This window comes from Phocoena phocoena, chromosome 14 (genome assembly GCF_963924675.1).
Source record: "Phocoena phocoena chromosome 14, mPhoPho1.1, whole genome shotgun sequence".
NCBI lineage: Eukaryota > Metazoa > Chordata > Mammalia > Artiodactyla > Phocoenidae > Phocoena > Phocoena phocoena.
This window is the reverse complement of record NC_089232.1, coordinates 39097175-39124749: the sequence shown is the minus strand read 5'-3', so window position 1 is coordinate 39124749 and position 27575 is coordinate 39097175. Positions and strand designations below refer to the sequence as shown.

The window sequence follows — 27575 nt, the reverse complement described above, 5'->3', positions numbered from 1 at the left end:
AAGAAGAAAAGTAATTAAAATGAACCTCTGTAAAGCAGTTTTAGTTTGATTTCTCCATATAGTTACTTTTTATCCCAAGGTAATTTGTTAGTTTTTAAAAACAATGTTTTATTTTTCAGTGGTTTTATTGTTTGAATGTGACAAGTGCATGGGAAAAGTATATGGGACTTATGCTCATAACATTGACCTTCTGTTATCAGGGAAAAAGGAGAAGCCAAAGAAATTCACTAAACAACCAAAAAAGCAGATGTCTTCACCCTGTGGTCAGAAGAAAGAAAAGGCATTGGAGAAGGTAACACTAAATTATCTATTACTATTCTAAAGTTCATATTGAGAAATAAGCAGGTACAGCCAGGAAAAATTCGAAAAAGAAGAGTAATGAATGCCACAGTGGAATGCTAGCAGTGTAAAAATGAGTGAAGAATCACTATAAAGACTGAGATTAAAGATCTCTAAGGTATATTGACACATGAAAAAAGGAAAGTGAGTTTGGGGGAGAGAAATTAGGGGTTTGGGATTAGCATATACAAACTACTACTATATATAAAATAGATAAACAACAAGGTCCTACTGTATAGCACAGTGAACTATATTTAATGTCTTATAATAAACTATAATGGAAGAGAATGTGAAAAAGAATATATATATATATATATATATATATATATATATATATATATATATATATATATATATAACTGAATCACTTTACACCAGAAACTAATACAACATTGTAAAGTAACTATACTTCAATAAAAAGAAAAAAAGAAAAAAGGAAAAGTGCAGAGCAGTATGTATAGTGGCATATTATGCTACCATTTTTGTAGAATAGATGAAGGAATATATATGAATTTTCTTGTATATCCATAAAATATCTGTGGAAAGCTATACAAGAAATTGATAAAATTAGTTGCCCCTAAGGAAGGGAACTGAATGTCTGGGGGACAGAGGCTTTTTAATATATGTGCTGTTTGTACTTCTTGAATTTTGAACCAGTATTACTTGTTCAAAAAATAAGTAGCCTTTAAATTTTTAAAATAAATATTTTATGACCTTTTAAAATTATTCTTATTTCCCCGTGCCTTCAAAGGAAGGAGTAAAAAGCCAGGTAGGAATAAGAGAACAGTATAACTACAGTTAGCTAAAAGAGAAACTATAGATTCTAAAAATGTGTGAAAAGCTGGGGTTCAAACAAGTTCCACACAATATATGTTGGATGGGTTGTACGTTCATCTCCATATTAAGGACCACAGGCACAGAATGAGTGAATTCTAAAAGATTGCATAGAGGTGGGGGGCTTCCAGGTCAGATAAATAAAACTGGGTTCAAATTCTAGGTCTGTTTCTCTGTGGAAAGTTTCTTAACTTCTCTGAAGCTGTTTATTATGGAGGTAATAATAGCACCTATCTCACATGGTAGTTGCAAGGCTTCAGTGAAAGAATGCTTGTAACGCTCTTGGTACAGTATCTTGCACCCAATAAATGTAAACTCTTTATATTACCTATAACGCTAATCAATAAATATGTTCTAATTGGGCCTTAATGTTGTCTACTTTTTTTTAGTCAACTTCTAGAGATGTGTCTCCTTTCATGTGAGTATTGCTCCTTAATCCAGTCAGATGTTCACTGTAAAAGCATCATTGCTGATTTTTGTTTAATTTTTTCAATAGTGTGAGTATGCAGAAGAATAAGTGGGATGCCACAAGATCCTTGAGATTCAACCAAGATGCACAAAGAGAAGATGGTAAGTTTTATTATTTGTGTAGTGTACAAATTAGGTCTAAATAGCAATGATAGGAATCTTTTATTTTATGAAGTATGCTGAATAGCTTTAAAGATTCCAACTGGAATAAGGCCCAGAATTAGCACATTCCCTTAGGCATCAACCAGAGTTTCATTACTAGACAATCCCAGTAGATAATATGTTGTTTTATGTATCTGTCATTTTGAGGCCTCTCAGACTGACTTTCACCCACTACTTCTACTCTCAAGAAGGCTGAATATGTCTTAGGCTGATTTACAGTAATATTAAAAGCAGCACAGTTATCTGTATATGAGCCATTTTGCCACTTGCAGCCTAAAATCCTTCAAAGATAAATAGGTGTATGTGTCTATAAATAATATCCTATGATATTTTCATAAACTCTTGATGATTGCAATCTTCTTTAAGAAATAAAATAAAACATCCTCATAAAAAGTAAGGTTTATTAATTTTTACCTTCAGATCAACGGCGGATGTCTGAAATTACAGGGCACCTAATAAAGATGAGATTGGGTGATCTGGACCGAGTCAAGTCAAAGGAAGCAAAAGAAGTAAGAATTATGTACTCGTGTACTGTGCTTGCTTGGATTTGCCTTCCTACTTTATTTTCATCATAAGTATAAAGATGCTTTATAATTTTAAAAGAGTAAATTTTTTATGTATTTTTATATCCTGTACCAGTTAGCCAGTTTGTTCACATAAGTTTTTCACCACCTCTTACAGTCCATAGGTCCTCTCTATAACACACATAGTAAAGTACGTTGTTACTGAAAGTGTAATGTCCAACCAAGAGCAGATTAACTGTCTGGAGGGTGACCCCTGGAAGTTGCTAATTTTCATCAACTCTGCATGCAGTGCTTAGACATTATCTTTAAAATAAGATGTTATCTTGATGAAAATGATCACAAGAAATACCTTACTCTTACTGAATTACATGTTAGTCATAACATTATGTATCATCATTAGTACCAGTATTATGTATCCACAGTAACACTTGCCCCTATTTCTTTTATTTAAAAATTTACTTCCCTACAAGAACAAAACACAGGAAAAAAAATCTTTATCACCATGGGTTAGGCAAATATTTCTTAGCTACCACACCAAAAGCATTATCCATAAAAGAAAAAAATTGGCACATTGGACTTCATCAAAATTTAAAACTTCGTTTTGAAAGGCATTATTAAGAGAATGAAAAGACAAGCCATAAACTATGGGAATATATGTGTAAAATATTTATCTGGTAAAGGATTTATATCCAAAATATATAAAGAATTCTCAAAACTCATAATAAAATAAACAACCCAATGACAATAAGTGGGCAAAAGATTAATCATACACTTCAGAAAGAAGGGATACAGGTGGCAAATAAGCACAGGAAAAGATGCAACATCATTAGTCATTAGGGAAATGTAAATTAACACCTCAGCAAGATAGCACTATACACCCACTAGAATGTCTAAAAAAGTTTGGGGTTTTTTTTTGTTTTTTGTTTTTTGGCTGCATTGGGTCTTCGTTGCTGCGCGCAGGCTTTCTCTATTTGTGTCGAGCCGGGGCTCTTCGTTGTGGTGTGTGGGCTTCTCATTGCAGTGGCTTCTCTTGTCTGGAGCACAGGCTGTAGGTGTGCGGGCTTCAGTAGTTGTGGCTTGCGGGCTCTAGAGCGCAGGCAAGCTCAGTAGTTGTGGCACACGGGCTTAGTTGCTCTGCGGCTAAAAAAGTTTTTTAAATATGCTGGCAAGAATATAGAGCAACTGGAACTCTCGTGTATAGCTAGTAAGGATGCAAAAGGGAATGCCTACTTGGGAAAACAGTTTAGCTGTTTCTTATAGCATTAAGTGTTTACTCACCATACAGATCATTTCACACATATCTTTACAGTGGCTTTATTTAGAGTTGCCAAGAGCTAAAAACAACCCAAATGTCCTTTACATGATAAATGAGTAAGACTGTAGAATAGGTAAAAAGAATGAGCTATTGGTACATGCTGCAACATAGATGAATATCCTACACGTTATGCTAAGCAAAAGGAGCCAGATTCAGAAGGCTACAGACTGTATGATTCTATTTATATAATGTTCTGGTAAATGCAAAAGTATAGGGACATAAAACAAGTCAGTGGTTGCCAGGAATTGATAGTGTCAAATCATTGGACTTAAAAGGGGCACAAGGGGATTTTCTTGGGGTATTTGAACTGTTTTATGTCTCCATTATGAGTGGTTACGCAACTATATGCATTTGTCAGAACTCAGAACAGTGCACTAAAATGGGTGAATTTTACTTATATAAAATTGTAACTCAGAGCCTGAATTTAAAAAATCAAAATAAAATTACTTCTAAGTTAAAAAGTAATGCCATTTCAATAAAGCAGAGCCTCTATTGGTTCCTTAAAGATAATAACTTAATTTTTCTCCTTTACTGTGCAGTTTGCAGGAGGTATTTATTCCAGGCTCGAAGCACAGATCAAGGCCTCAGTGCCAGTCAGTGCACGGCAAAGCAGCTCGGAGAAAAACACAAGGTGAATCCGCATTAATGAATCCAGAATGCCACTAGCTTTGAAGTGATTTTTTTTTTTTTTGGAAAAATCATATGAACACTAGAAGCACATAATTTGAGTTTGGTTTTATTTTGTTTCGGGGATTTGATCATCCAGACATTAATTAGAACCAGATTTTTAACTTAAAAGTTAAGACTTGAAGAGGTCATGATCACAAAATTTAATGAAAGTATACTTTTTTTAAAGTTTTCTGTTTATTGAGTCAGCTCCGTTCTGAGCCAACTGCTGATAAAAATGTAAGCTATAGTGTGAATTAGCAGGATTTTTATACTATTTGTAAATAATATATTACTACTTTATATAAATCATTGAAACCTTTCTTGTTTCTTGTTCTATCTCTCTTAATAAAGTCTAATTTGTATGTTCTGTGTCACTTTACAGCACAGATTTTCTTTGAAAGATTAACAGTTACTGAGATTTGATTATTAATACTACAGATCCAAATGCCTTATCTGCAATTCTGAAATCCAGAAAGCTCAGAAAGCCAAAAGCTTTTTGCATACATTTGTGGCAACTCAAGCCTGACCTGAGCTACTATTTATAGTTTTTATTTATCCCACTTAATGTAAATGCTCATTTGTTTCACTGAAGAAGTATTAATGTGTTTGGTTGTGAGGCACTGCTCCAGATTCATAATATACAATATATGTACATATTATTTCCCCGAAATTAAAAAAATATCTGAATTCCAAAATAAATCTCCAAGAATTTTTGAAAATGGATTATGGAGCTACATGAAGTTTCATTAAACTTTGACACTGTCAAGCAAACATGACCTAAAGCAGTGGCAACTTATTGTTTTAGAAGCACCTCTGACCTTCTTTTCTGTTTAAAAAATCTAGGTCTAAAAGTCGTTTTGGTCAAGGTCGGCCTGCATAAAGCACCTTAAAATATAAGAAGACAGAAGACTCACCTCTGGACATCTGAAATTGCTCATCACTTCTTGAAGGTCTTCAGAATGATGACTTCTAAATGTTTTAAGTTATTTATTAATTATTCTTGCAAGCCACATAAATCGTAGTGCTAAAAGAAATATATAGTTAGGTCTTATGAAATCTAATTGTAAATATGAAACTTCTTAAATCTAATTTTCCTTTGGTGTGATGCTAGGCTATGTAGAAAATTAGTATTTACAAATTTGCATACTTAAGCCTCCTAGTATTTGTTATCCTTTATTTATTTGAAAGAGAAGAGGTCTAAACTCTCAAGTAGCTAAGAGTTTTTTAAGACCTTAAAAATTAGGGGAACACAGCTGGTAGTGGTATGGTACATGTGCACTAATTATAGTATGTCTTTTGGGCTGTAAATCTTGGGATAGCACTGAGAACTGCAATTTGTGTGATGAAATTTCCAGTGATGCTAATTTTAAGTTTGCATGATTATTAAGGAGTTACAGATCTCAAGACTGCATTAAATAAATTTTCAAGATGAAGTAGTTCTTGTGTTGGGCATAAGCCTTAATTTTTTTCAGCATTATTCCATAGAAAGCACAACGTTAATCCAACTCTTTTTTTTTTTTTTAGTTGTGTTTTTTTGTTGTTGGTTTGGTTTTTTTTTAGTTTTTAGTACTTATTGGTCATCTGAGCTGGAATTACTGATTATTACCTCTTTCTTCTGTGAAGCTAGTGCCATTCTGAATTTGTTAAAATAACCATTGATAATTTTAAGGCTAGTAAATCATTTTAGTTGTATGAGACACCCACTGTACAGTTCTCAGGGCACTAAAACTCAACCATATTTCTATGGCCATTCGAATAGCTCCTTAAAACAGTTATAATTAGTTATTACTTTAGAGATGTCTAGAAGGAAAGATTCCCAAATACATTTGATGGATGAAAAATTGCATATATTTAAGAAAAATCAAAATCAAATTCTATTCTATAGATCATGTTTTAATTTTCTAACCAAGCAGAAAGAGTGCTCAGGGAAAATTTGTTCCAAACCATAAGCATATAAAAATTATGCGTTTGGAAATTACTTGTATGTAGGTCTCTGAAAAACTTTAAGATGCACTGTTTCTATTTTTAGTCTTCCTTTGCCTTATAATTGAAATTTCTTCAGATTAGAAAACAGACTTTAATAGTGTATGACAGAACAGCAATTTCTGTTGAAATGTCCAGGTGTTATACTCAGTTTAGACGTACAGAAATCATTATTTTTAATGAGTGTTTTAGTTGGTAAATGAAGCTAGATTTTATTTGATGTTATACGTATGGCTTTGCCAAGATTTTTGAACTTCTCTTTGGAAATTTTGTTGCAGTCGATATATTTTTCAATTGTTTGATATTTTTGAAACAGATTATAAAATTTTTATTTTCAGAAGAAAATGTTTTATACTATATGATCTGTACGCCCTGTTAAATACCAGCGTCTTGTTTAGTTTACTCTGATCAAAAGGATTTAGGTTTGTACATGTTCTACAGTGCTGTGACGGTCACAATTAAAAGAGGAAAATATGCTCATTTGATTTTTAACTGATGGTAGCAAGGCAAATTACTTCTCCCCTGGGGGGACTGTACTGCTGAATTTTTACAAACAGAATTTGATTTTCTTCAGAATGTGCTTTTAATTTTGTGGATGTCTGTAATTCATAGCACAGGTACCACAAACATTTTAATCAAACTCGTAATAGCATTTGTTTTGCCAAATACTTTGAGGTTTTATCTTCCATTAATTCTGAATTCACATTTATTTAATTGAAATAAACATTAATGACAAAAGTTGTCTGCAAAGTCCCCTGATCTGAATCATTCCATCTTCTCAAAAATGTTCGGATGGGCTCTAGATCACAGGTTTTCATGGAAGAGGTGAACTTTGTAAATTTTAAGGTTGTTTTAAATGAGATTATCCTGGTAAAGATTCAGCAAAACGTTTAAGGGTAAAATACTTCAGAAAAGATAATTTGGTAATAGTGCTGATTCCATACTGTTGGACCATTTTGTTACTGTCCTTCTTCAGAACACTCAGCCAGGTATTGTGAGATATGCTAAGTGCTTTGGAAGCAGAGGCTGAAGCCCTATCACGCTAATCTGCCAAAGGCAAATCTTAGTATAAAAACAAACAAACAAACAAAAACCCTTTTATCTCCAGTACCTCGAATTAATTCTTCAACCCTCAACTATTCCTTAAAGAACTATTATGAACCTCACCTTTTCACACGGCTCAGTTAAAAGGCACTGGGGATACCTAGCCATAAATTGTAGTGCTAAGAGAAATATATAGTTAGGTCTTATGAAATCTAATTGTAAATATGAAACTTCTTAAATCTAATTTTCCTTTGGTGTGATGCTAGGCTATGTAGAAAATTAGTATTTACAAATTTGCATAGTTAAGGCTCCTAGTATTTGTTATCCTTTATTTATTTGAAAGAGAAGAGGTCTAAACTCTCAAGTAGCTAAGAGTTTTTTAAGACCTTAAAAATTAGGGGAACACAGCTGGTAGTGGTATGGTACATGTGCACTAATTATAGTATGTCTTTTGGGCTGTAAATCTTGGGATAGCACTGAGAACTATAGCCAGTCCAATTCTTTTTTAAATTTTATTTATTTTTGGCTGCGTTGGGTCTTCGTTGCTGCACGCGGGCTTTCTCTATTTGTGGCAAGCGGGGGTTACTCTTCGTTGTGGTGCAGTGGCTTCTCTTTGTTGCGGAGCACAAGCTCTAGGCGCGCAGGCTCAGTAGTTGTGGCTCACGGGCTCAGTAGTTGTGACGTGCAGACTCTAGAGCGCAGGCTCAGTATTTGTGGTACACGGGCTTAGTTGCTTCGCAGCATGTGGGATCTTCCCTGACCAGGGCTCAAACCTGTGTCCTCTACATTGGCAGGTGGATTCTTAACTACTGCGCCACCAGGGAAGTCCCTAGCCAGTCCAATTCTAATTGGCTAACTCTCTCATTTAAAGCTGATCTATTGGGGAGGATGATATGGGGATAATATTATTTCTACTTTTATAGGACTGTTGCGGGGGCGGGGTAAATGATTTAGAGATCTAAAACAATTAGAACAATATTTTCTGGCTAATCGTAAGGCCTCCAGAAATGTTAACTATTATTATTGTTGCACTGTGGGATCTTAGTTCCCTGACCAGGGATTAAACCCGGGCCCTTCGCAGTGAGAGGGTGGAGTCCTAACCACTGGACCACCAGGGAATTCCCTGTTATTTTAATATTTGGGAAGTGCCCTTAAAAGTCTTTAAGATGGGAGATTGATATCCCTCTTCCTATAACTTGAGTTGCTAAGACTGATGTGTGTTTGTTTAATGCAAGAAAGAAAAGAGGCACATAATAGTTCAGTGGTTGCTGTGGCATCATTTGTTACTTTGTTATACTAAACCTCTTGCCTCATTTAAGCAGTGTAAACAGGATTTGTAGGAAGAGGTAGGAAAACTGTTTCCTCCCGTGTGGTGGTGAGTGACCTGTGCTGTCTTCAAAGAGGTTTACTGAAGGAGAGAGTGAGGCTGCAGCATGGTCTTATAGCAGCTCTCCTTCCAAGATTATCTTTCCTTGAGAAAACGTAGCTAGTTTCGCTTTTACTACTTGTCTATGACAAGAGTAGTTCTTATCAAACTGTAGAAGAGTGGTTGCTAAATTAGTAGCTGCTGAGAATGCTGCTAGCTCTCTTAAGGTGCCTTATCTCCTTTAGTCTCACAATAAACCCCCAAATCGGGTATTATCCCCATTTTATAGGTGGAGAAGAAAGTTCAGGGAGCTAAAGTAATCCGCACACTGGGATTGAAGTCTAGGTCTGTCAGCACATTCCAACACCTTGAAACAATTTTACCTTGGATTACCTGAAACATTTTCTCTTAGAGTGCTTCCCGGCTCACTGGCAGCTCCTTCAAACTGAAAACAAGTGATCCCAGCTCACTCCCTGTGGTTCTAGCCTTGTTTATCCAAGTGCCCACTTGAGATTTGTATTTGGAATATCAGTAGGTGTCTCCAACTTAACGTAATAAAAGCAGGACTTGTGTTATGTCTCCCCAACCCACCACCAACTCCCTGCTCATTCAGTAAATGGCACTACTGCCCACTCAAGTGCACAAGCCGAATGTTTAGAAATTCCTCATTATTCCTCTTTTTCCTTCACTCCCCACATCCAATTCATCGGCAAGTCTGATATAAAACCTACATCCATTTGCTTCTCTCCATCGCCATAATCTATCACTCCAAGTTATTAACATCCCCAAGCCTCCTAAGTGATTCCAGCTCCCACTCTAACCTCTGTTATTCACAAAGCAACTACAGTAATTTTGAAACGTGAATCAGATCACATCACACTCCAGTAGCACCTCATCAAACCTAGAATAAAATCCAACTTCCATTGCCCGGGTTTACAAAGTCCCACACAGCCTAGCCCCTGGCTGCCTCTCAGTCTCCTTTCCCCTCTTGCTACTACATTCCAGTCACATGGCCTACCTGCTCCTCCAATAAGTAAGCTCATTCCCACCATTTAGTTCCTTCACATTACTGTTCCCACTGTCTAGAAGCCTCCTTATTATAATTCAGATTTTAGGTTAGGTGTCATTTCCTCACAGGAGGCATTTCCATGTACCCAATCTAAGGTAGCTACCCAAGTCACTCTCATTACATCATCATAGTTTATTTCTGTACAAACCACAAATCTGACATTATTACATCATTATTTTTTTCTTTTCTTTTTTTCTTTAAGTCTTTATTGAATTTGTTACAATATTGCTTCTGTTTTATGTTTTGGTTTTTTGGCCCCTAGGCATGTGGGATCCCGACCAGGGATTGAACCCGCACCCCCTGCACTGGAAGGCAAAGTCTTAACCACTGGACCACCAGGGAAACCCCTTCTTTCTTTCCTTTTTGTCTATTGGTTTGCAATTTGTCTTCCATGCCAGAAAATGAAATGCATCCAAATAGGAAAAGAAGTAGGGCTTCCCTGGTGGCACAGTGGTTAAGAATCCGCCTGCCAATTCAGGGGACACGGGTTCAAGCCCTGGTCCGGGAAGATCCCACATGCCGTGGAGTAACTAAGCCTGTGTGCCACAACTACTGAGCCTGCGCTCTAGAGCCCGCGAGCCACAACTACTGAAGCCTGTACACCTAGGGCCCGTGCTCCGCAACAAGAGAAGCCACTGCAATGAGAATCTCGCGCACCGCGACAAAGAGTAGCCCCACTCACCGCAACTAGAGAAAGCCCGTGCGCAGCAATGAAGACCCAAGGCAGCCAAAAATAAATAAATAAAATAAATTTAAAAAAAAAAGTAAAACCATATCTATTCACAGATGACATGATCTTGTATATAGAAAATCCCAAGAAATCCACTAAAAAACTATTAGAACATATAATTAAGTTCAAGATTTCAGGATATACAATCAACATACAAAAATCAATTTATTTCTATATACTAGCAATGAAAAATAGGAATATAAAATTTTTAAAAATTCCCTTTACAATAGCATCAAAAAGAATAAAATACTTAATAAATTTCACAAAAGAAGTGTAAAATGTGTACTCTGAAAACTACAAGATATCATTGAAAGAAATTAAAGAAGATCTAAATAAATGGGAAGATTATCCCATGTTCATGGATCAGAACAATTAATATTGTTAAGATGGTAATACCCCTCAACTTGATCTACAGATTCACCACACTTCCTGTCAGATTTCCAGCTGGCTTCATTTTAGAAACTGACAAACCAATCCTAAAATTCATATGGAAACTCAAGGGACCCAGAACTGCCAAAACAATTTTGAAAAAGAACAAAGGGTTCACACTTTCTGATTTCAACTCTTACTACAAAGGTGCAGTAATCAAGGCAGTGTAGTATAGTACTAGCATATGGATAGACATACAGATCAATGAAACAGAATTGAGAGTCCAGAAATAAACCCATCTATTTATGGCCAACTGATTTTCAACAATAGTGCCAAGACCATTCAATGGGAAAAGAATAGTCTTTTCTACAAATGGTGCTGGGAAAATGATAGCTTCATGCAAAGGAGTGAAGTTAGACCCCATCTCACACTATATATAAAAAAATTGATTCAAAATGGATCTCAGACCTAATTGTAAAAGCAAACTGTAAAACTCTTAGAGGAAAACACAGGGGTAAATCTTTACAAACCTTGGATTTAGCAATGGATACTTAGATAAGACACTAAAAGCACAAGCAACAAAAGGAAAGATAGATAAATTGGACTTTACCAAGATTAAAAACAATGGATTTAGCAATGGATACTTAGATAAGACACTAAAAGCACAAGCAACAAAAGGAAAGATAGATAAATTGGACTTTACCAAGATTAAAAACATTTGTGTTTCAGTGGACACAATCACGAAAGTGAAAAGACAGCCTATAGAATGGGAGAAAATATTTACAAATCACATATCTGATAAGGGACTTATATCCAGAATTTATAAAAAACTCTTACAACTCAAAATTTAAAAAGGACAACCCAGTTTTTTAAATAGTAAAGGATTTGAATAGACATTTCTCCAAAGAAGATGGCCATTTGGCCAAAGCCACTTGAAAAGATGCTCAACATCATTAGCCATGAGGGAAATGCAAATGAAAACCACGAGTTACCACTTCATACCCAGTAGAATAGCTATCACCAAAAAGCCACCTAATAATGTTGCCAGGAATGTGGCAAAATTGGAATCCTCATGAACTCCTGGTGAGAATGTAAAATGGAGCAGCTATTTGGCACTTTGCAAAGCAGTCTGGAAGTTCCTCAAAAGAAATTAAACATAGAGTTACCATTTATCTACCAATTTACCCTAACAGGTATATCACTTTTTATTTAGTCTCTTCTTGTGTTTACCTATATGCACATATCCATGCACAGAACAGTATTATCTGCTTTTTTTTTTCCAGATGGAGAAACTGAGTCCCAGACATGGCAACTTGTCTAAGAGAAACAGAAAAGAATGACCTGAGCAATGTGCCCTTGATGACGGTATTGCTATGTTAAACAAGTTAACACATGCATGTAAAGCAATTAGAACAGTGCCTGACATATGTAAGTGCTCAAAAAATGTAAAATATCATTAGACCATTATTATTTAGAAGTAGCTATGTGCTCATTCCCACTTTTGGCCTTGCCTCATGCTGTTCTCCCATCTAGATTGCTCTCTTGCTTTGCTACCTATTGAAGTTTTCCCCTTGCTCCAGGTCCCTGCTCAAATCTCACCTTCTCCATGAATCTGCTGACCTCTCTCTTCTCTGAATCGTGTTGCATTCACAACGTTTCCACAGTTTAGCAGTCAGATGTTCTCACTGCTTTTGTTGTTGTTATTGACCTTGACTCCCCAACCAACTCTTATGCTGTATTAGTAAAATTATATACGAAACAAACAACAGTGTTCACATTTGTTAATTTTGAGTGGTAGGTTGTTTAGACTATGCTTGTCTGTAGTTAATATTTTCCCAAATTAAAGAAAAAAATGGAGGACTTCCCTGGTGGTCCAGTGGTTAAGACTTCGCCTTCCAATGCAGGGGGTAGGGTTCGATCTCTGGTCAGGGAGGTAAGATCCCACATGCCTCACGGCCAAAAACCAAAACATAAAACAGAAGCAATATTGTAACAAATTCAAGAAAGACTTTAAAAATGGTCCACATCAAAAAATCTTTAAAAAAAAAAAATTTGAGCCAACCAGATGCTATTGACCATTGAAATTATGAGACTCTCAGAGACTTCCCTAGTGGTCCAGTGGTTTAAGACTCCACGCTTCCACTGCAGCGGGCACGGGTTTGATTCCTGGTCGGGGAACTAAGATCCCACATGCCGGTGAGAATTTCAAAAAAAATTAAGAAAAAGTGAAACTTCGGCAAGAAACGTAGGCAACTGTCAGAATTATTTTACATCAAGAACAAATACTTGAGGGGGGATTTCTAAAGTGCATTTTTCATTTCTAATGTTAAGTAGTCGTATACTCAGGGAAGAAACATGACTTTTTCCCAGTAAGTGATGTGCAATAGCTGAATATTTGTTAAATGACATCTAGCTTTGTCCAACAAATCAGTGTAAGTCTCTCTGACAGTGGTTCTGGAGTGGGCCTAGGTTAGTATTTTTTTAAAGGTCACCAGGTGACTCTATTGCAAACACTTTGAGAACCATACTGCTATGTGACATGATATCTTTAAATGACTAATACTGTAAACCTCAGTCAGAGTTGTGTTCAGGAGCATAAAAAGAAATCAGGAAAGCATAGATTCTGACATCAGAGTGCTGCCACAAGGTGGCGCTAAAAGCTCAAGGAAACCATAGTTTAAATTAAATCACATTAAGCTTCATGCTTGCTTAGTCTTCCTTACCAAGTGTGCATACGCATATTGTTTGTAGAAGGAAACAGAATATTGGGGAGAGAGCTGATAAGAGGAATTTTAGCTAATAAGGAATCCTAGAAGGCAAATGAGAAAAAGGTAGAAAAGCAGAAAAACAAAACGAGAAACACCACTTAAAAGATCAAACTTAAATATGACGCCCTTCTTCAATGCCAGAATTGTTCTCATAGCCATGCTTCTGTATGTTTATTCTAAAGGTTTTATATGCATTTAGAAGTCTCTAATAGTTCTGAAAAATTGAGAGGAAAAATGTTTAAAAAATCAAAATAAGTGATGGGAAATGAATTAATGCAAATTCTTAAATATAAAATAATGAACTGTTTCTCCTTTTAATAAATATATTAACTTAGCATAATTATGTCTTCTAAATGAGTAAATTGAGGTCCAAACTATCTAGCCTGCGAAACTCTGCACTGTCCTCGCTGCAGTTATCTGAAGACTTGCCACCCTGTTCCTCCTAGCCAGCTGGGCAGAGACACAAAGACACAGAGAAGCATTAGACAGGTTTACACCAATATGTTAATAGAGGTCATTTCAGGGATGGAGCAGGTAAGGCAGAATTATAGATGCTCTTTCTTTTCATTGTTGTTTGCCTATGTTTTCTTTTTAATTATTAAATATTTCAACTAGACAGAAAAGCACAGAGGATAATACAACAGACATTCAGGTACCTACCACCCAGCATTTTAACATAATAATATGATATATATATATTTTTTTAAGAAATGAAGCATTTCAAATACCCTCACCCTATATAGATAACACTGCTTCTAGCTCTTCCTTTCCCAGAAGTAAACACTTCTCTGAAATTTGATGTTTATTATGCCCATGCATGTTGTGATACTTTTACTACATATACTATGTATCCATAACATAATATACTATTTGAACTTTATATAGTGAACTTATCTCCTTATATGATTTTTTATACTCTAAATTATGGTTTTGAGATTTATACATTTTGAGACAGATAGCTTCTGTTTATTTATTTTAGCTATAGTCATCTATTCTATGAATCTACAAAAATGTATATATCTATTTCCTGTCAGTGGGCATTGAGTTTATTTTCAGTTTTTCTCTTAAAATAATGCTGCAATAAAAACTTTCCATCATTGTCCTTGTGCATATATGAGTTGCACGAATTGACTAAAAGTTTCCAAACTTTTCTCCAGAGTTGCTGTACCAGCTTGGCCTCCTGCTAGCAGTATGTGAGAGTCCCTGTTGTTCAGCTTCCTCACCAACAATGAAGGTTGTATCATCAGGATGACTAAATTAAGCCACAATAACCAAGAACCACCAGTGACTTAATTCAAAGGTTTGTTTCTTGCTGCAAGTGCAGTGCAAGTAAACAGTGAAGGGCCATTTGTCACACTCACTCAGGGACCTGGGCTGAGAGGATCCATCCTGACACATGCTTCTGAGAGGCAGGGAGAAAGAACTAAAGGGCTCGCGCTCTGGCTGTGAAAGTTTCTGCACAGAAGTGCCGGACATCACTTCTGCTCACATTTAATTGGCCAAAACAAGACGTGATCACCTCAAAGCATCCCCATTCCTACCTTTAGGGTCTGAATGTTTGTGAATGGTTACCAAGGTACTGATAGACTTTAATTTTTATTAGTCTAATGAGTATGAAATGGTGACTTGTTATTTTTATTTATATGCTCCTGATTATTACTGAGGTTGAGCACATATTCAGGTGTTTATTGCCCAAGTGTGTTTAGTCCTTTGAAAATTGCCTGTTGATATCCTTTGCCCATTTTTCTATTGGCTTTTAAAAATCTAATTTTGTAGGATATGTTTATAATCTGGCTACTAATCCTGTATTGATTCTATGCACTATAAATATCTTCTTCCAGACTGTGGCATTGCTCTCCACTTTGTTTAAGGTGCCTTTGTTCGTGGAATTTAACTTTAATGTAGTCATATATGACAGTTTTTTCCCTTATGGTTAGTACTTTCTGAGTCTCATTTAAGAAATCCTTTCTTATTTAAATATTTACACCAATATTTACTTTCAAAAGTTTTAAAGTTTTGGGACTTCCCAGTTGGCGCAGTGGTTAGGAATCCGCCTGCCAATGCAGGGGACACAGGTTCAAGCCCTGGTCCGGGAAGATCCCACATGCCGTGGAGCAAGTATGCCCATGTGCCACAACTACTGAGCCTGCGCTCTAGAGCCTGCGAGCCACAACTACTGAGCCCACATGCCACAACTACTGAAGCCCGCACACCTAGAGCCCGTGCTCTGCAACAAGAGAAGCCACTGCAATGAGAAGCCCGTGCACCGCAATGAAGAGTAGCCCCCGCTCACCGCAACTAGAGAAAGTCCGCACGCAGCAATGAAGACCCAACACAGCCAAAAATAAATTTAAAAATTTTTTTAAAGTTTGAAAGTTTTGCCTTTTCACACTCAGAACTTTAATCTATCTGGTATTGACTTCATGTGTGATACAAAGTGGGGATCAGATTCTTTTTTCTTTTTTTAATATTTATTTTATTTATTTGGTTGCACCGGGTCTTAGTTGTGGCTCACAGGCTCCTTACTTGCGGCTCACAGGCTCCTTTGTTGTGGCCCATGGGCTTCTTAGTTGCAGCAGGCAGTTTCCTTTAGTTGTGGCTTACGGGCTCCTTAGTTGTGGCATGCATGTGGGATCCAGTTCCCCAACCAGGGATTGAACCCTAGTTGATCCATTGGGAGCACAGAGTCTTAACCACTGCACCACCAGTGAAGTTCCGGGATCTGATTCTTATTTTTTTCCATTTAAATATAAAATGATTTCAGGTTCATTCATACTTTCTTCCCTGACTTATAATGCTGCCTGTCATGTAGTATCATGTTTCCATTTATGTATAAGCTTTTCTGGGATCCTTAGTTTGTTCCATTGGTTTTTGTCTAATCCTGTGCTAGAACTACACCGTCTTAATTACTACAGCTTTCTTCTTTTAACTTTTTTTTTTTTAATTTCTTTTTGGCTGCGTTTGTTGCTGCACACAGGCTTTCTCTAGTTGCAGCGAGCCGGGGCTACTCTTCATTGCAGTGCACATGCTTCTCATTGCGGTGGCTTCTTTTGTTGTGGTGCACGGGCTCAGTAGTTGTGGTGCACAGGCTTAGTTGCTCCACGGCATGTGGGATCTTCCTGGACTAGGGATCGAACCCGTGTCCCCTGCATTGGCAGGTGGATTATTAACCACTGTGCCACCGGGGAAGTCCCTACTATGGCTTTCTAAAAGCTTTTGTTCTGATTAAGTCCAACTACCTTGTTCTCTTTTATCTTTTTTTTAAAATAAATTTATTTATTTATTTATTTTTGGCTCCACTGGGTCTTCGTTGCTGGGCGCGGGCTTTCTCTAGTTGCGGTGAGCGGGGGCTACTCTTCATTGTGGTGCACAGGCTTCTCATTGCGGTGGCTTCTCTTGTTGTGGAGCACGGCTCTAGGCACGCGGGCTTCAGTAGTTGTGGCATGTGGACTCAGTAGTTGTGGCTCACAAGCTCTAGAGCGCAGGCTCAGTAGTTGTGGCACACAGACTTAGTTGTTCCACGGCATGTGGGATCTTCCCGGACCAGGGCTCAAACCCATGTGCCCTGCATTGGCAGGGGAATTCTTAACCACTGCGCCACCAGGGAAGTCCCTTATTTTTTAAAAATAGTTTACCTGGTTTAAAAATTAAAGACTATAAAAAGATTGCATGTCAGGAAATGGAAACCATACTAGGTGTTTCAATAGATGGGTGTTAATATTAGAAATTGGTTAGGGACTTCACTGGTTGTCCAATGGTTAGGACTGCACACTTCCACTGCAGGGGGCACAGGTTTGATCCCTGGTCTGGGAAGTAAGATCCTGCAAGCCGCTCAGCCAAAAAAAAAAAAGAAATTGATTAAACAGGCAATGGAGGATTTAAAAAATGAAAAGAGGACATTGAGGTACTAGAGTAATTGCAGGTATAGCCACCACCTTTAAGGCTGAGGAAACAAAGTGAAGTTTCCTATTTATCATTTATACTTTTACTTGGTAAATGGTGTCTTTTGGCCATTCAGAGTTTTTATGTTTAGCTACTCAAATTTACCAATCTAATCTTTCATGACTTTAGATTTTGAGTCACATGTAGAAAGGTCTTTCACATTTAAAGGCTATAAAGAAATTCTCCATGTTTTCTTCTAGAACTTGTATGATTTTATTTTTCCCATTTAAGTATTTGAAAGTTTTAATGGTATAATATGTGAACTATGGATGCAACTTTATTTTTCTTTCAGATGGCTACCCAGTTTCCAAGGTGTCAATAAGCACACATATTGGATAGAATTCTTTCCTCCACTAGTTTGAGATGCTGAATTTATTACACACTAAATTCTGGTTTAAGGTAATTCTAACTGCAAATCCCAAAATGGCTCAAACAAAATAGAAGTTTACCTTTCATTTGAATAAAATCCAAATAGGTGGGGCTTCCCTGCCAATGCAGGGGACATGGGTTCGAGCCCTGGTCTGGGAAGATCGCACATGCCGCGGAGCAACTAAGCCCGTGAGCCACAATTACTGAAGCCTGCATGCCTAGAGCCCATGCTCCGCAACAAGAGAAGCCACTGCAATGAGAAGCCCGTGCACTGCAACAAAGAGTAGCCCTGGCTCGCCGCAACTAGAGAAAGCCCACGCACAGCAACAAAGACCCAATGCAACCAAAAATAAATAAATTAATTAATTGATTAATTTAAATATATATATATATTCACTATTTTACTTAGCAATATATCCATATTAGTTCAACAACAAACACATCTATTTATTTTTGCAAAAAGAAACAGAAATCAACCAAAAAATAACAAAACTGTTATCTATGGGCAGCAGGAATGAGGTAGAGGGGTTAGGGTTGGAGAAGCTAGGCTTTACCTAGTTTTTAAAGCTAGGCTTTACCTAGGCTTTACCTAACTCTTTACCGAGTTTTTATTTTTAAAAACTTTATTTTGAAATCATTATGTTGTAGGAAAAAATGGAGCACAAGAGGATGGTCTTGTCCCAGGTCTTGGGAGTCCCTGGGACCAGCCACCAAGTGAGGGTCCTTCACTTCATGCAGAAAAGAATTCAAGAGTAGGCCATAGTAAAGTGAAAGCAGGTTTATTTAGAGAGATAATATACTTCACAGAGCTTGGACCATCTCAGAAGGTGAGAGCGGCCCCAAGGTGTGTGGATGATTAGTTTTTATGGACTGGGTAATTTCACAGGTTAACAAGTGGGAGGAATATTCTAACTATCTTGGAGAAGGAGTGGGGATTTCCAGGAATTGGGGCACCACCCACTTTTTGGCCTTTTATGGTCATCCTCAGAACTGTCATGGCACCTGTGGGTGTGTCCTTTAGCATATGCTAATATATTACAATGAGTGTATAATGAGGCTCAAGGTGTATTGGCAGTCGAATCTTCTGCCATCTTGGGCCTAGTAGGTTCTAACAGGTTTTCATGGTATCCTGTTCTTAATGGTTGTGCCCTGCCCTCTTCCTTCCTGTCTCAATTATAGATTCACTGGGTACTATAATGTAGCCAGATTGACACATAAAATGATTAAGTGGGGATGAAATAGGAAGCATGAGAGTCAAGAGCTGTTTAGGAAATAAAATCAACAAAACTTGGAAATTGAGTTATGAAATGGTAGGACAGGGGTGGAAAATTGAGGATCTCAAGATTTTTTTCTTGGAAGAGCCACTGGCTGAAATGAGAAATTAAAATAGAAGAGCAGACTTGGATTGGGGCATCTGGGAGAATTGTGCCCAGCTTCTTGTCATCCACACTGAAACAAACATTCTAGGAGAGAGCCCCACCCAGTAGTTGTCAACTACCTAGAAGTCAATTCATTGTATACAGAAGAACTCAGCTAAACCACTGAGAAGCCACTGTGTCTAGAAAAGTGCCATTATACATTTTGAATATAAATCGATTAGTAAACTTTCAGCATATGAACTAAGGTTTAAAAAAGAAGTACATATATAAAATGACAAGAGATTCTCCTCATTGTTTGGGAAGGAGACGAGAAACAAATAATTGCAAAGTTGTTTTTCCCTAAACCGCATACACTTCACTTTAGGCTGTAATGATTATATGACCTATGTATTGCATAATTGTGTCTTTGTCAAACAACAAAAACTTGAACTTAGCCCTTTTTTGCTGCAGAAAGTGTCCTTTTAGTGACTTTTAAAAATTGAGTGGCGGGCTTCCCCGGTGGCTCAGTGGTTGAGAGTCGGCCTGCCAATGCAGGGGACACGGGTTCGTGCCTCGGTCCGGGAAGATCCCACATGCCGCGGAGCGGCTAGGCCCGTGAGCCATGGCCACTGAGCCTGCGCGTCCGGAGCCTGTGCTCCGCAGCGGGAGAGGCCGCAGCAGTGAGAGGCCCACATACCGCAAAAAAAAAAAAAAAAGTATCTGGCAGAAGATTTTAAACAAATTTTTATCACTTTGGTGCAAAGAAAAAAGAAAATAGCTTTTAATCCAAATTAGCACTATATGCATTTATTTATGAGAATTGTAACTTAAATGAATAGTAGTTTTGGCATCATTATCTCTTTATAAAAAGGGATAGGGCTTCCCTGGTGGCACAGTAGTTAAGAATCCGCCTGCCAATGCAGGGGACATGGGTTCGTGCCCCAGTCCGGGACGATCCCACATGCCGCGGAGCGACTGGGCCCGTGAGCCATGGCCACTGAGCCTGTGCGTCCGGAGCCTGTGCTCCGTAGCGGGAGAAGCCACAACAGTGAGAGGCCCGTGTACCGCAAAAAAAAAAAAAAAAAAAAAAATGGAGTGGCATTTTATAATGAACTTAACAATGTAAAAATGGGATTTGGTTCCCAAGCTATTTTTGTACTTTGCCCTCAAATAACTGACTAGGAAAAACTTAAACTGACTAAAAAGGAACTAGAAGAGTCTTCCACTACCTTAGCTAGGAATGGACTACAAAAGTTTTTTCTCAAGGTACAGTGCACAATTGTTTAGAGTAAAGCACATAGAGCCCTTAGCATTCAATGCATTTTCTTTATATCTCTAAAGTTTCTTAAATATTTAACCATATATATCAGGAAAAGGACAGTTGGAGAGTAGAAGTTCAATTGCAGGCTTTTTGTATCAATGACATGTACATAAGAGCTTCTGAGATGACCCAGACAGATCTCTGTGTGAGCTGTGTATATATGATAGTGCTACCATATTTCTCATATTTAATGATATTCTACTTTTGGAATTTTAGTGTATGTATACAAAAATGGGTTTAATAACTCAACCGTGGTTCTGATTTGTCATATATTAATAATTTCTTAAAATTCTTGTATGTGCTTTTTACAATAAAAAGTACAAGTAAGTGATGCCAAAAAAAAAAAAAAAGAATAAAGAAACAAGGTGTATCTATATCATAGTGAAATTCACAATGCCACAGATGAAGAGAAGACTCTAAAACCTTCCACAGAGGGAAAACACCAAGCCATAGTCAAATTACAGGGAATTGAGATGACGTTGTATTCTCAAGAGCAACATGGGAAAGTAGAGGACAATGGAGCAAGGCAAAGAAGACAATAGAAAATGCTTTGAATCTTCAATTCTGTGCCTAAACTATCAGGTATGAGAGCAGAGTGGAGAGACTTTTAGTTAATCAATGACTCAGGAAGTTTACCTTCCATACATACTTTCTTAGGAGGTTATTTGTGTATGTAATACACCAGCAAAAGGAAAAGAAGGTGTGGTTACCCAAAAAACAAGGGACCCAACAGAGGAGAGAAATGAAGAGGACCTTCTTTCAGTCATGCACTGGAACCAGAGAAGAAAGTACAATCAGAGAAAAGTCTTTGGCTCTTCAGTGAATGGTATTTACACAATCATAGTAATGAAAACATTGTTTTTTGGTTTTCCACTTTTAGAATCAACATATGTGAGAAGGGGGCAGGGTCGTCCCTACAATCCCTTTGTTCATCTCTCACCCTTCTTTCCTACTCCATTCAAGCTATACCTTGGTCTCTACTGGGCCACACAGACCCAGATGAAGATGAAGATGTGAATCCATCCCAGTGACTGCTGAGGGTGAGAAGAAGCCAGTGACTAGATAAGTGAATTATGTGTCCAGGGAAGCCAGCAGTGGGATGGATGTGATTCAAAGGAGTGAGGGAACTGTGAGTGGAGGTTTGAACTGGTTATAATTGGATTTATAAAAATCAAATCCCTGAATGTGGTGAAATAAATTCATTAATCCACTAAATATAACATATATCCTTTTAACTTTCCTATACACTGGAAAACAGAGCTATCTAAAGAAATCTCTAAATATTATTCAATCAAATTAACGAGTGTTATGTGGAAGATAATGTTGGTTGCTTACCCAGCAGCCATTCCATTCTTGCTTTGCTAATAGAATTCCAATTTTGTTCAGGTGTTAAGTGGTAAACTGCTTGTAAAGGAAGCTGACCCTTTACTAGCCCCAGAAGATGAATTTTGATTAGTCCAGCCTAGTAATGGTGATTCACATTCCCTTGCCAGTGGTTCATTTAAGGAGAAGCATGTGATTATGGATAATGGGAGGTGAGGGAAAGTCTGTTGTAGCGCTTCTGGGAAAATTTCCCTGATGTTTAAAAATAGGCACGAGTAAGGGATGTACTTTTCTTCCCTTTCAGGCCTTTGGATGTTGTATTGTCAGAACATTAAGCTTGGAGTTGCTGAAACCGTATTGCAGTCATGAGGAGAGCCAAGAGAGGAGGACAAAGCTGCTATGCTGAGAGACGAAAGAGGGGAACAATTTAATGAAAGTCTGGGGCTGGCGATTAACACTTTGGCTAAACTACCTCAGAACATTTTGTGAGAACATGCTTTTTTTTTTTATTATTGTTTCAGACAGTTGAGTTAGATTTCCTGTTACTTGCAAGCAAATGCATCCTAACAGAGCCTAAAGAATTCTAGGGGGAAAAAAAAAAGAGTTCTAAGGATTTCTGGCCAAGATAGTAAATAGATTTTTTAAAAGTGATTTCTGGGGCTTCCCTGGTGGCGCAGTGGTTGAGAGTCCGCCTGCCGATGCAGGGGACACGGGTTCGTGCCCGGTTCCGGGAAGATCCCACGTGCCGCGGAGCAGCTGGGCCCGTGAGCCATGGCTGCTGGGCCTGCATGTCCAGAGCCTGTGCTCCGCAGCAGGAGAGGCCACAGCAGTGAAAGGCCCGCGTACCGCAAAAAAAAAAAAAAAAGTGATTTCTGGCTTCCCTGGTGGCACAGTGGTTAAGAATCCGCCTGCCAGTGCAGGGGACACAGGTTCATGCCCTGGTCTGGGAAGATCCCACATGCCGCAGAGCAACTAAGCCTGTGCACCACAGCTACTGAGCCTGCACTCTAGAGCCCGCGAGCCACCACTACTGAGCCCATGTGCCACAACTACTGAAGCCCATGCACCTAGAGCCCGTGCTCGGCCATAAGAGAAGACACCACAATGAGAAGCCCGTGCACCATAAAGAAGAGTAGCCCCCGCTCCCCGCAATTAGAGAAAGCCCGTGCGCAGCGACGAAGACCCAACCCAGCCAAAAAATAAATTAATTAATTAATTTTTTAAAAAATAAGAAATATAATGAGGCTCAAGGTGATTAAATGCCTGTGGTGACTCTGCTACAATGTACCAGAAATGGGGTTTAAAAATATATATATGTATGTCATTGGCTCGATGCTCAAATTATCCCAGACTTGGCCAGTGGGAGCCCCTTCAAGCCAGATCCTGAGTCCTCTTGGCATCTCTCCATCACTTACTTTTTATCACTTCCATACTTCTCAGCACAATAAGATGTTCCAAGCTCAACTGGTATTTTCCCTGTTCCTCTCTGGAATCAGCTATTGATTCAAGGAACACACTGGTTCCTTTTAGTGACGATGTTATTTAGAAACCAACATCTAGGTCCTAGATATACTCTACTAGGATATTTCTGCTTCCAGTCCCACTCTGTGGTCAGACCTAGGAAGTATAAGTATATACCTTCCTTCTATATTTATTTCTATAACTATCCACCTGTATTGTAAACTATTATTGCACATTGATAATTCCAAACCCAGTTCAATAACACGGGATTCATCTAATTTTCTCCCTTTTTGTTTTTGTTTCTTCCTTGTCAGTCAGTGAGAAATCTGGCTACCATTATCTGAAATATATATATGTTTTTAAATATTTTATTTTATTCACTTATTTTGGCTGCGCTGGGTCTTAGTTGTGGCACGCCAGATCTTCGCTGTGGCACGCAGGATCTTTTAGTTGCAGCATGCGGACTCTTAGTTGCAGCATGCGGACTCTTAGTTGCAGCATGCAGACTCTTAGTTGTGTCATGCAGACTCTTAGTTGTGGCATGTGGGCTCCTTAATTGTGGCACGTGGGCTTCTTAGTTGTGGCACGTGGGCTTGCGCATGTGAACTTCTTAGTTGTGGCACATGGGCTTCTTAGTTGTGGCATGTGGACTTCTTAGTTGAGGCATGCAGACTCTTAGTTGCGACATGCCTGCGGGATCTAGTTCCCCCACCAGGGATTGAACCTGGGTCCCCTGCATTGGGAGTGTGGAGTCTTACCTACTGGACCACCAGGGAAGTCCCTGAAATATTTTTTATTATGTGTTGAATCCTCTGTATGAGCCAATCTCCTGCCCCCGCTGCTGCCACTCTCTCCAATGCTCTCCTCACGATGGGTTGCCATTACCTGCTACCTTAGAGTTATCCCTGTTGCCCTGCTCTGATATCATCCTTATATGGGCCACCATTACGTTCTCACTTGTGAAATCAATCAATTCTGAAAATAAATAGCAGAGGATCCTTTTCTTTGCTAATAAACAAATACAATGTGAAATCAAGAAATTACTCAAGTTTAACTTTTTAAAATTTATTTATTTTATTTATTTTTGGCTGCATTGGGTCTTCGTTGCTGTATGCGGGCTTTCTCTAGTTGCGGCAACGGGGGGCTACTCTTCGTTGCAGTATGCGGGCTTCTCATGGCAGTGGCGTCTCTTGTTGTGGAGCACGGGCTCTAGGCGCGCAGTCTCAGTAGTTGTGGTGCATGCGCTCTAGAGTGCAGGCTCAGTAGTTGTGGCCCACGGGCTCAGTTGCTCTGCGGCATGTGGGATCTTCCTGGACCAGGGGTTGAACCCGTGTTCCCTGCATCGGCAGATGGATTCTTAACCACTGTGCCACCAGGGAAATCCCTATTTAACTTTTTAATATTTGAATGGTGGTATTCAAAAAAGTATCCAGTCTAAAAGCACTATTTGCTTAAAAAATATATTTAAAATATCTTGAACATGCAATAACAGGAGTGAATCACAAAAATATTATGCCATGCAAAAACAAAAAACAAACCCAGGTACGAAAGAGGTCTTTACATACTGTGTTTTACATACTGTGTTCACTTTGGCACCACGTATACTAAAACTGGAACTATACAAGAAAGATTAGCATGACCTCTGCACAAAGATGACACAAATTTATGAAGCATTCCATATTTTTTTGTTATACATATGTTACCATGATAAAAAATAGTAAACTAGAAAGAGTATACACTGTATCATTCCGTTTACATGAAATTCTAGAATAGGAAAAACTGTATCTATAGTAACAAATAGCAGATCAGTGGTTGCTTAGGGCAGGGGGATTCACTGCAGAGAGGCATGAGGGGGAACTGTGATGGAAATGGAAATTCCATTTTGGGGTGATGGAAATGGTTTATAACTTGATAATAGTATAAATTTGTCAAAACACTTGAAACTGCATACTTGAAATGTATTTCATTATATGTAAATCATATTTCAACAAAATTGATTTTTAAGAAAAATATTGAAATTATAGAGTTCTAAAGAGCTGGAAAGGATCAAAGTGTCTTCTGCTTTTTCAGATGATAAAAACTGAGCTCTAAAGAGGCTAAAGCCATTAGGCCAACCAGTTGATTGCAAAATTAGGATAGACTTAAGTTTCCAAACTTCAACTAGTTCAGTATCTTTCCATACCTGTCTCTTCTTTCTTGACATGCCATGGTGCCTGGCCAGAAAAGTACTCCGCAAAAGATCAAATTTGTGCTTTTCCTTTCTTTCAGATCACAGGTTAGGGTAGAGAATGACAAGTGAAGCCTTACTTAGAAGGATAGGCAAACAGTAGGGAGTTCTGAATGTCCTGGGAGAAGGGCACAGCAAGACTTTCTGTGTCTTGATATAAACAAAATAAACAAGAAACTGCCTCATGTTTTTGGGAAGTGGTGCTTGCTGGAGGGAAAGGGAGAAATGTGGTTCTGGAACCTTGATACATTGAGTCATCCTGACCCAGCCCTCCTGTGGCTGTGTGTGAGCTGCTCTGGCTGATTGTTAAGAGTGGGCCCTTGGGAGCCAAATGTGGAACATCCTTGGCAAACTTAACTTGTCTTCCTTCAGAGAGTTCGACCTCATAGCAGGAATATAGACAGGCAAGGGCATCATCCACAAGCAGTGGACAAGCAGTGCCTTTTGGATCGAGGGGGACCAGTTTCCAAAAGTGACAATGTGAGATAATGAGAAACTATGGCATTAGCCAATTGATCAGACTCCAATTAAGAAGAGAACAGAACCTGCTATAGACTGAATAAGTTATCTCTTGGTGTATCTGGGCAATTTATGAGGGAATGTTCTACAAGTGGGACATAATGGGCTTCCTGCTAAAAGGGCTTTTAGGTAATTAAGCAATTGTTTGGAAAAAATAAAAGCATTGCAAATATATGTGTATTTGAGTTTATAGAGCAGGTTATACTAATTTTATTGGAAATGTTAATCCATCCAGGCAGCAATATTTATTGAGCATACACTTACTATGTGTCTGCACTGTGCTAAGAACTAGGGATACTGGCTATACTCCTAGAGTTTAGGGGGTATAGATAAGGTGCTTCACAAAATAGATGGCTATGCAGTGGGGAGCATGGGTTCTGATGGGATTCAGAGAATAGACCCCTAATCTACTCTTCAGATGAGGAGAAAGGAGATCAGGAGGTGCCTCTCCAAAGAAAGTAACATTTTAGGCGTAGAGCTGAAGTAGAGGCTATCCACATGAAGGGGGATGACATTGTTCTAGGAAGGTGGAGACAGCATAAACAAGGCCCTGGAGATAAGAGGATGTGAATATTTCAGGATAAAAGGCAAGTGTAATAGTTTGATGTGCCTGGAATAGAGTCAGGGTAGCAGGAAAAGATGTGGGATGAAGCTCTGGAGACATAGGCTTTGATCCTAAGGGCAATGATGAACCACTGAAGGGTATTAAACAGGGCAGTGGCATGATTAAAATGTCTAGAATATTTTCTCCAGTTACAGTGTAAACAATGGACCAAAGAGAGGCATGATTTACATGGTGACCATTAAGAGACTTGTTGGAGTAAGTGAGAATTATGGAGGGAAATAGATTTGAGTAAGGAGATACAAGTTTTCAGGACTTGATTGGGTTTTAGGGATGAGGGAAGAGAAAGAAAAGTACAGAATGATGAACTGTTTCTGATAGATGATACATCTGAGTAATTATAGCATCTTTGTGCATATATGTGGAGAAAAATGCCCAAGGCAACCCTTGCTATCCAAACTCGGGAACTTGAGATTCAGGTAATCTTTTGGATAATTTCTTGGCTATCTAAACTCCTGCTATTGGCTAGTATAGCCAGGAACAAATAGATTTGGATAACAAGATTTCTTTGGATTCCCTACCTAAATTAAAGCCAGGAACTGAAACCCAGGATTTAGATAGTAGCGTATTTGAAGTATATTTGTTTTTCGGTTTTGTTTTTAAAGAAAGTTTTGTTTTGCCCTGTTCCTTGCCATATAGGTTCAATATTTTAGATAAAAAGAATTCTATATCATGAGATATGAAGTTTACATTTTAATAAGTTGGTATTTAGGAGAGAGCTCCCAAGACATATGGTATTAAATGTATTCGTATGACAAAATTAAAGTTTTAAATATGAGTAGCTCTATTTTTT

At 38.2% G+C, this 27575-nt stretch overlaps 1 protein-coding gene and 1 non-coding gene across 4 annotated transcripts in view; both read left to right on the top strand.

The window, feature by feature from the left end:
• The window catches only part of SANBR (SANT and BTB domain regulator of CSR), a 68062-nt gene extending 55850 nt beyond the window's left edge, over positions 1-12212 (top strand). For 2 of the 3 annotated variants that reach the window (XM_065891246.1, XM_065891244.1), the window contains 6 exons: positions 201-292; positions 1563-1591; positions 1670-1743; positions 2224-2312; positions 4182-4273; positions 5155-5191. In XM_065891246.1, the coding sequence (XP_065747318.1) occupies positions 201-292; positions 1563-1591; positions 1670-1743; positions 2224-2312; positions 4182-4273; positions 5155-5191 (413 nt within the window). Of the gene's footprint in view, positions 1-200; positions 293-1562; positions 1592-1669; positions 1744-2223; positions 2313-4181; positions 4274-5154; positions 5192-12155 lie in introns of those variants that run through there. The other variant, XM_065891245.1, reaches the window with a different exon arrangement.
• Positions 12213-24994: 12782 nt separating this feature from the next.
• LOC136134289 (U6 spliceosomal RNA) lies at positions 24995-25099 on the top strand. Its single transcript, XR_010656568.1, has one exon. It is a non-coding gene; the product is annotated as a U6 spliceosomal RNA (small nuclear RNA).
• The last annotated feature ends 2476 nt before the right edge of the window (positions 25100-27575 follow it).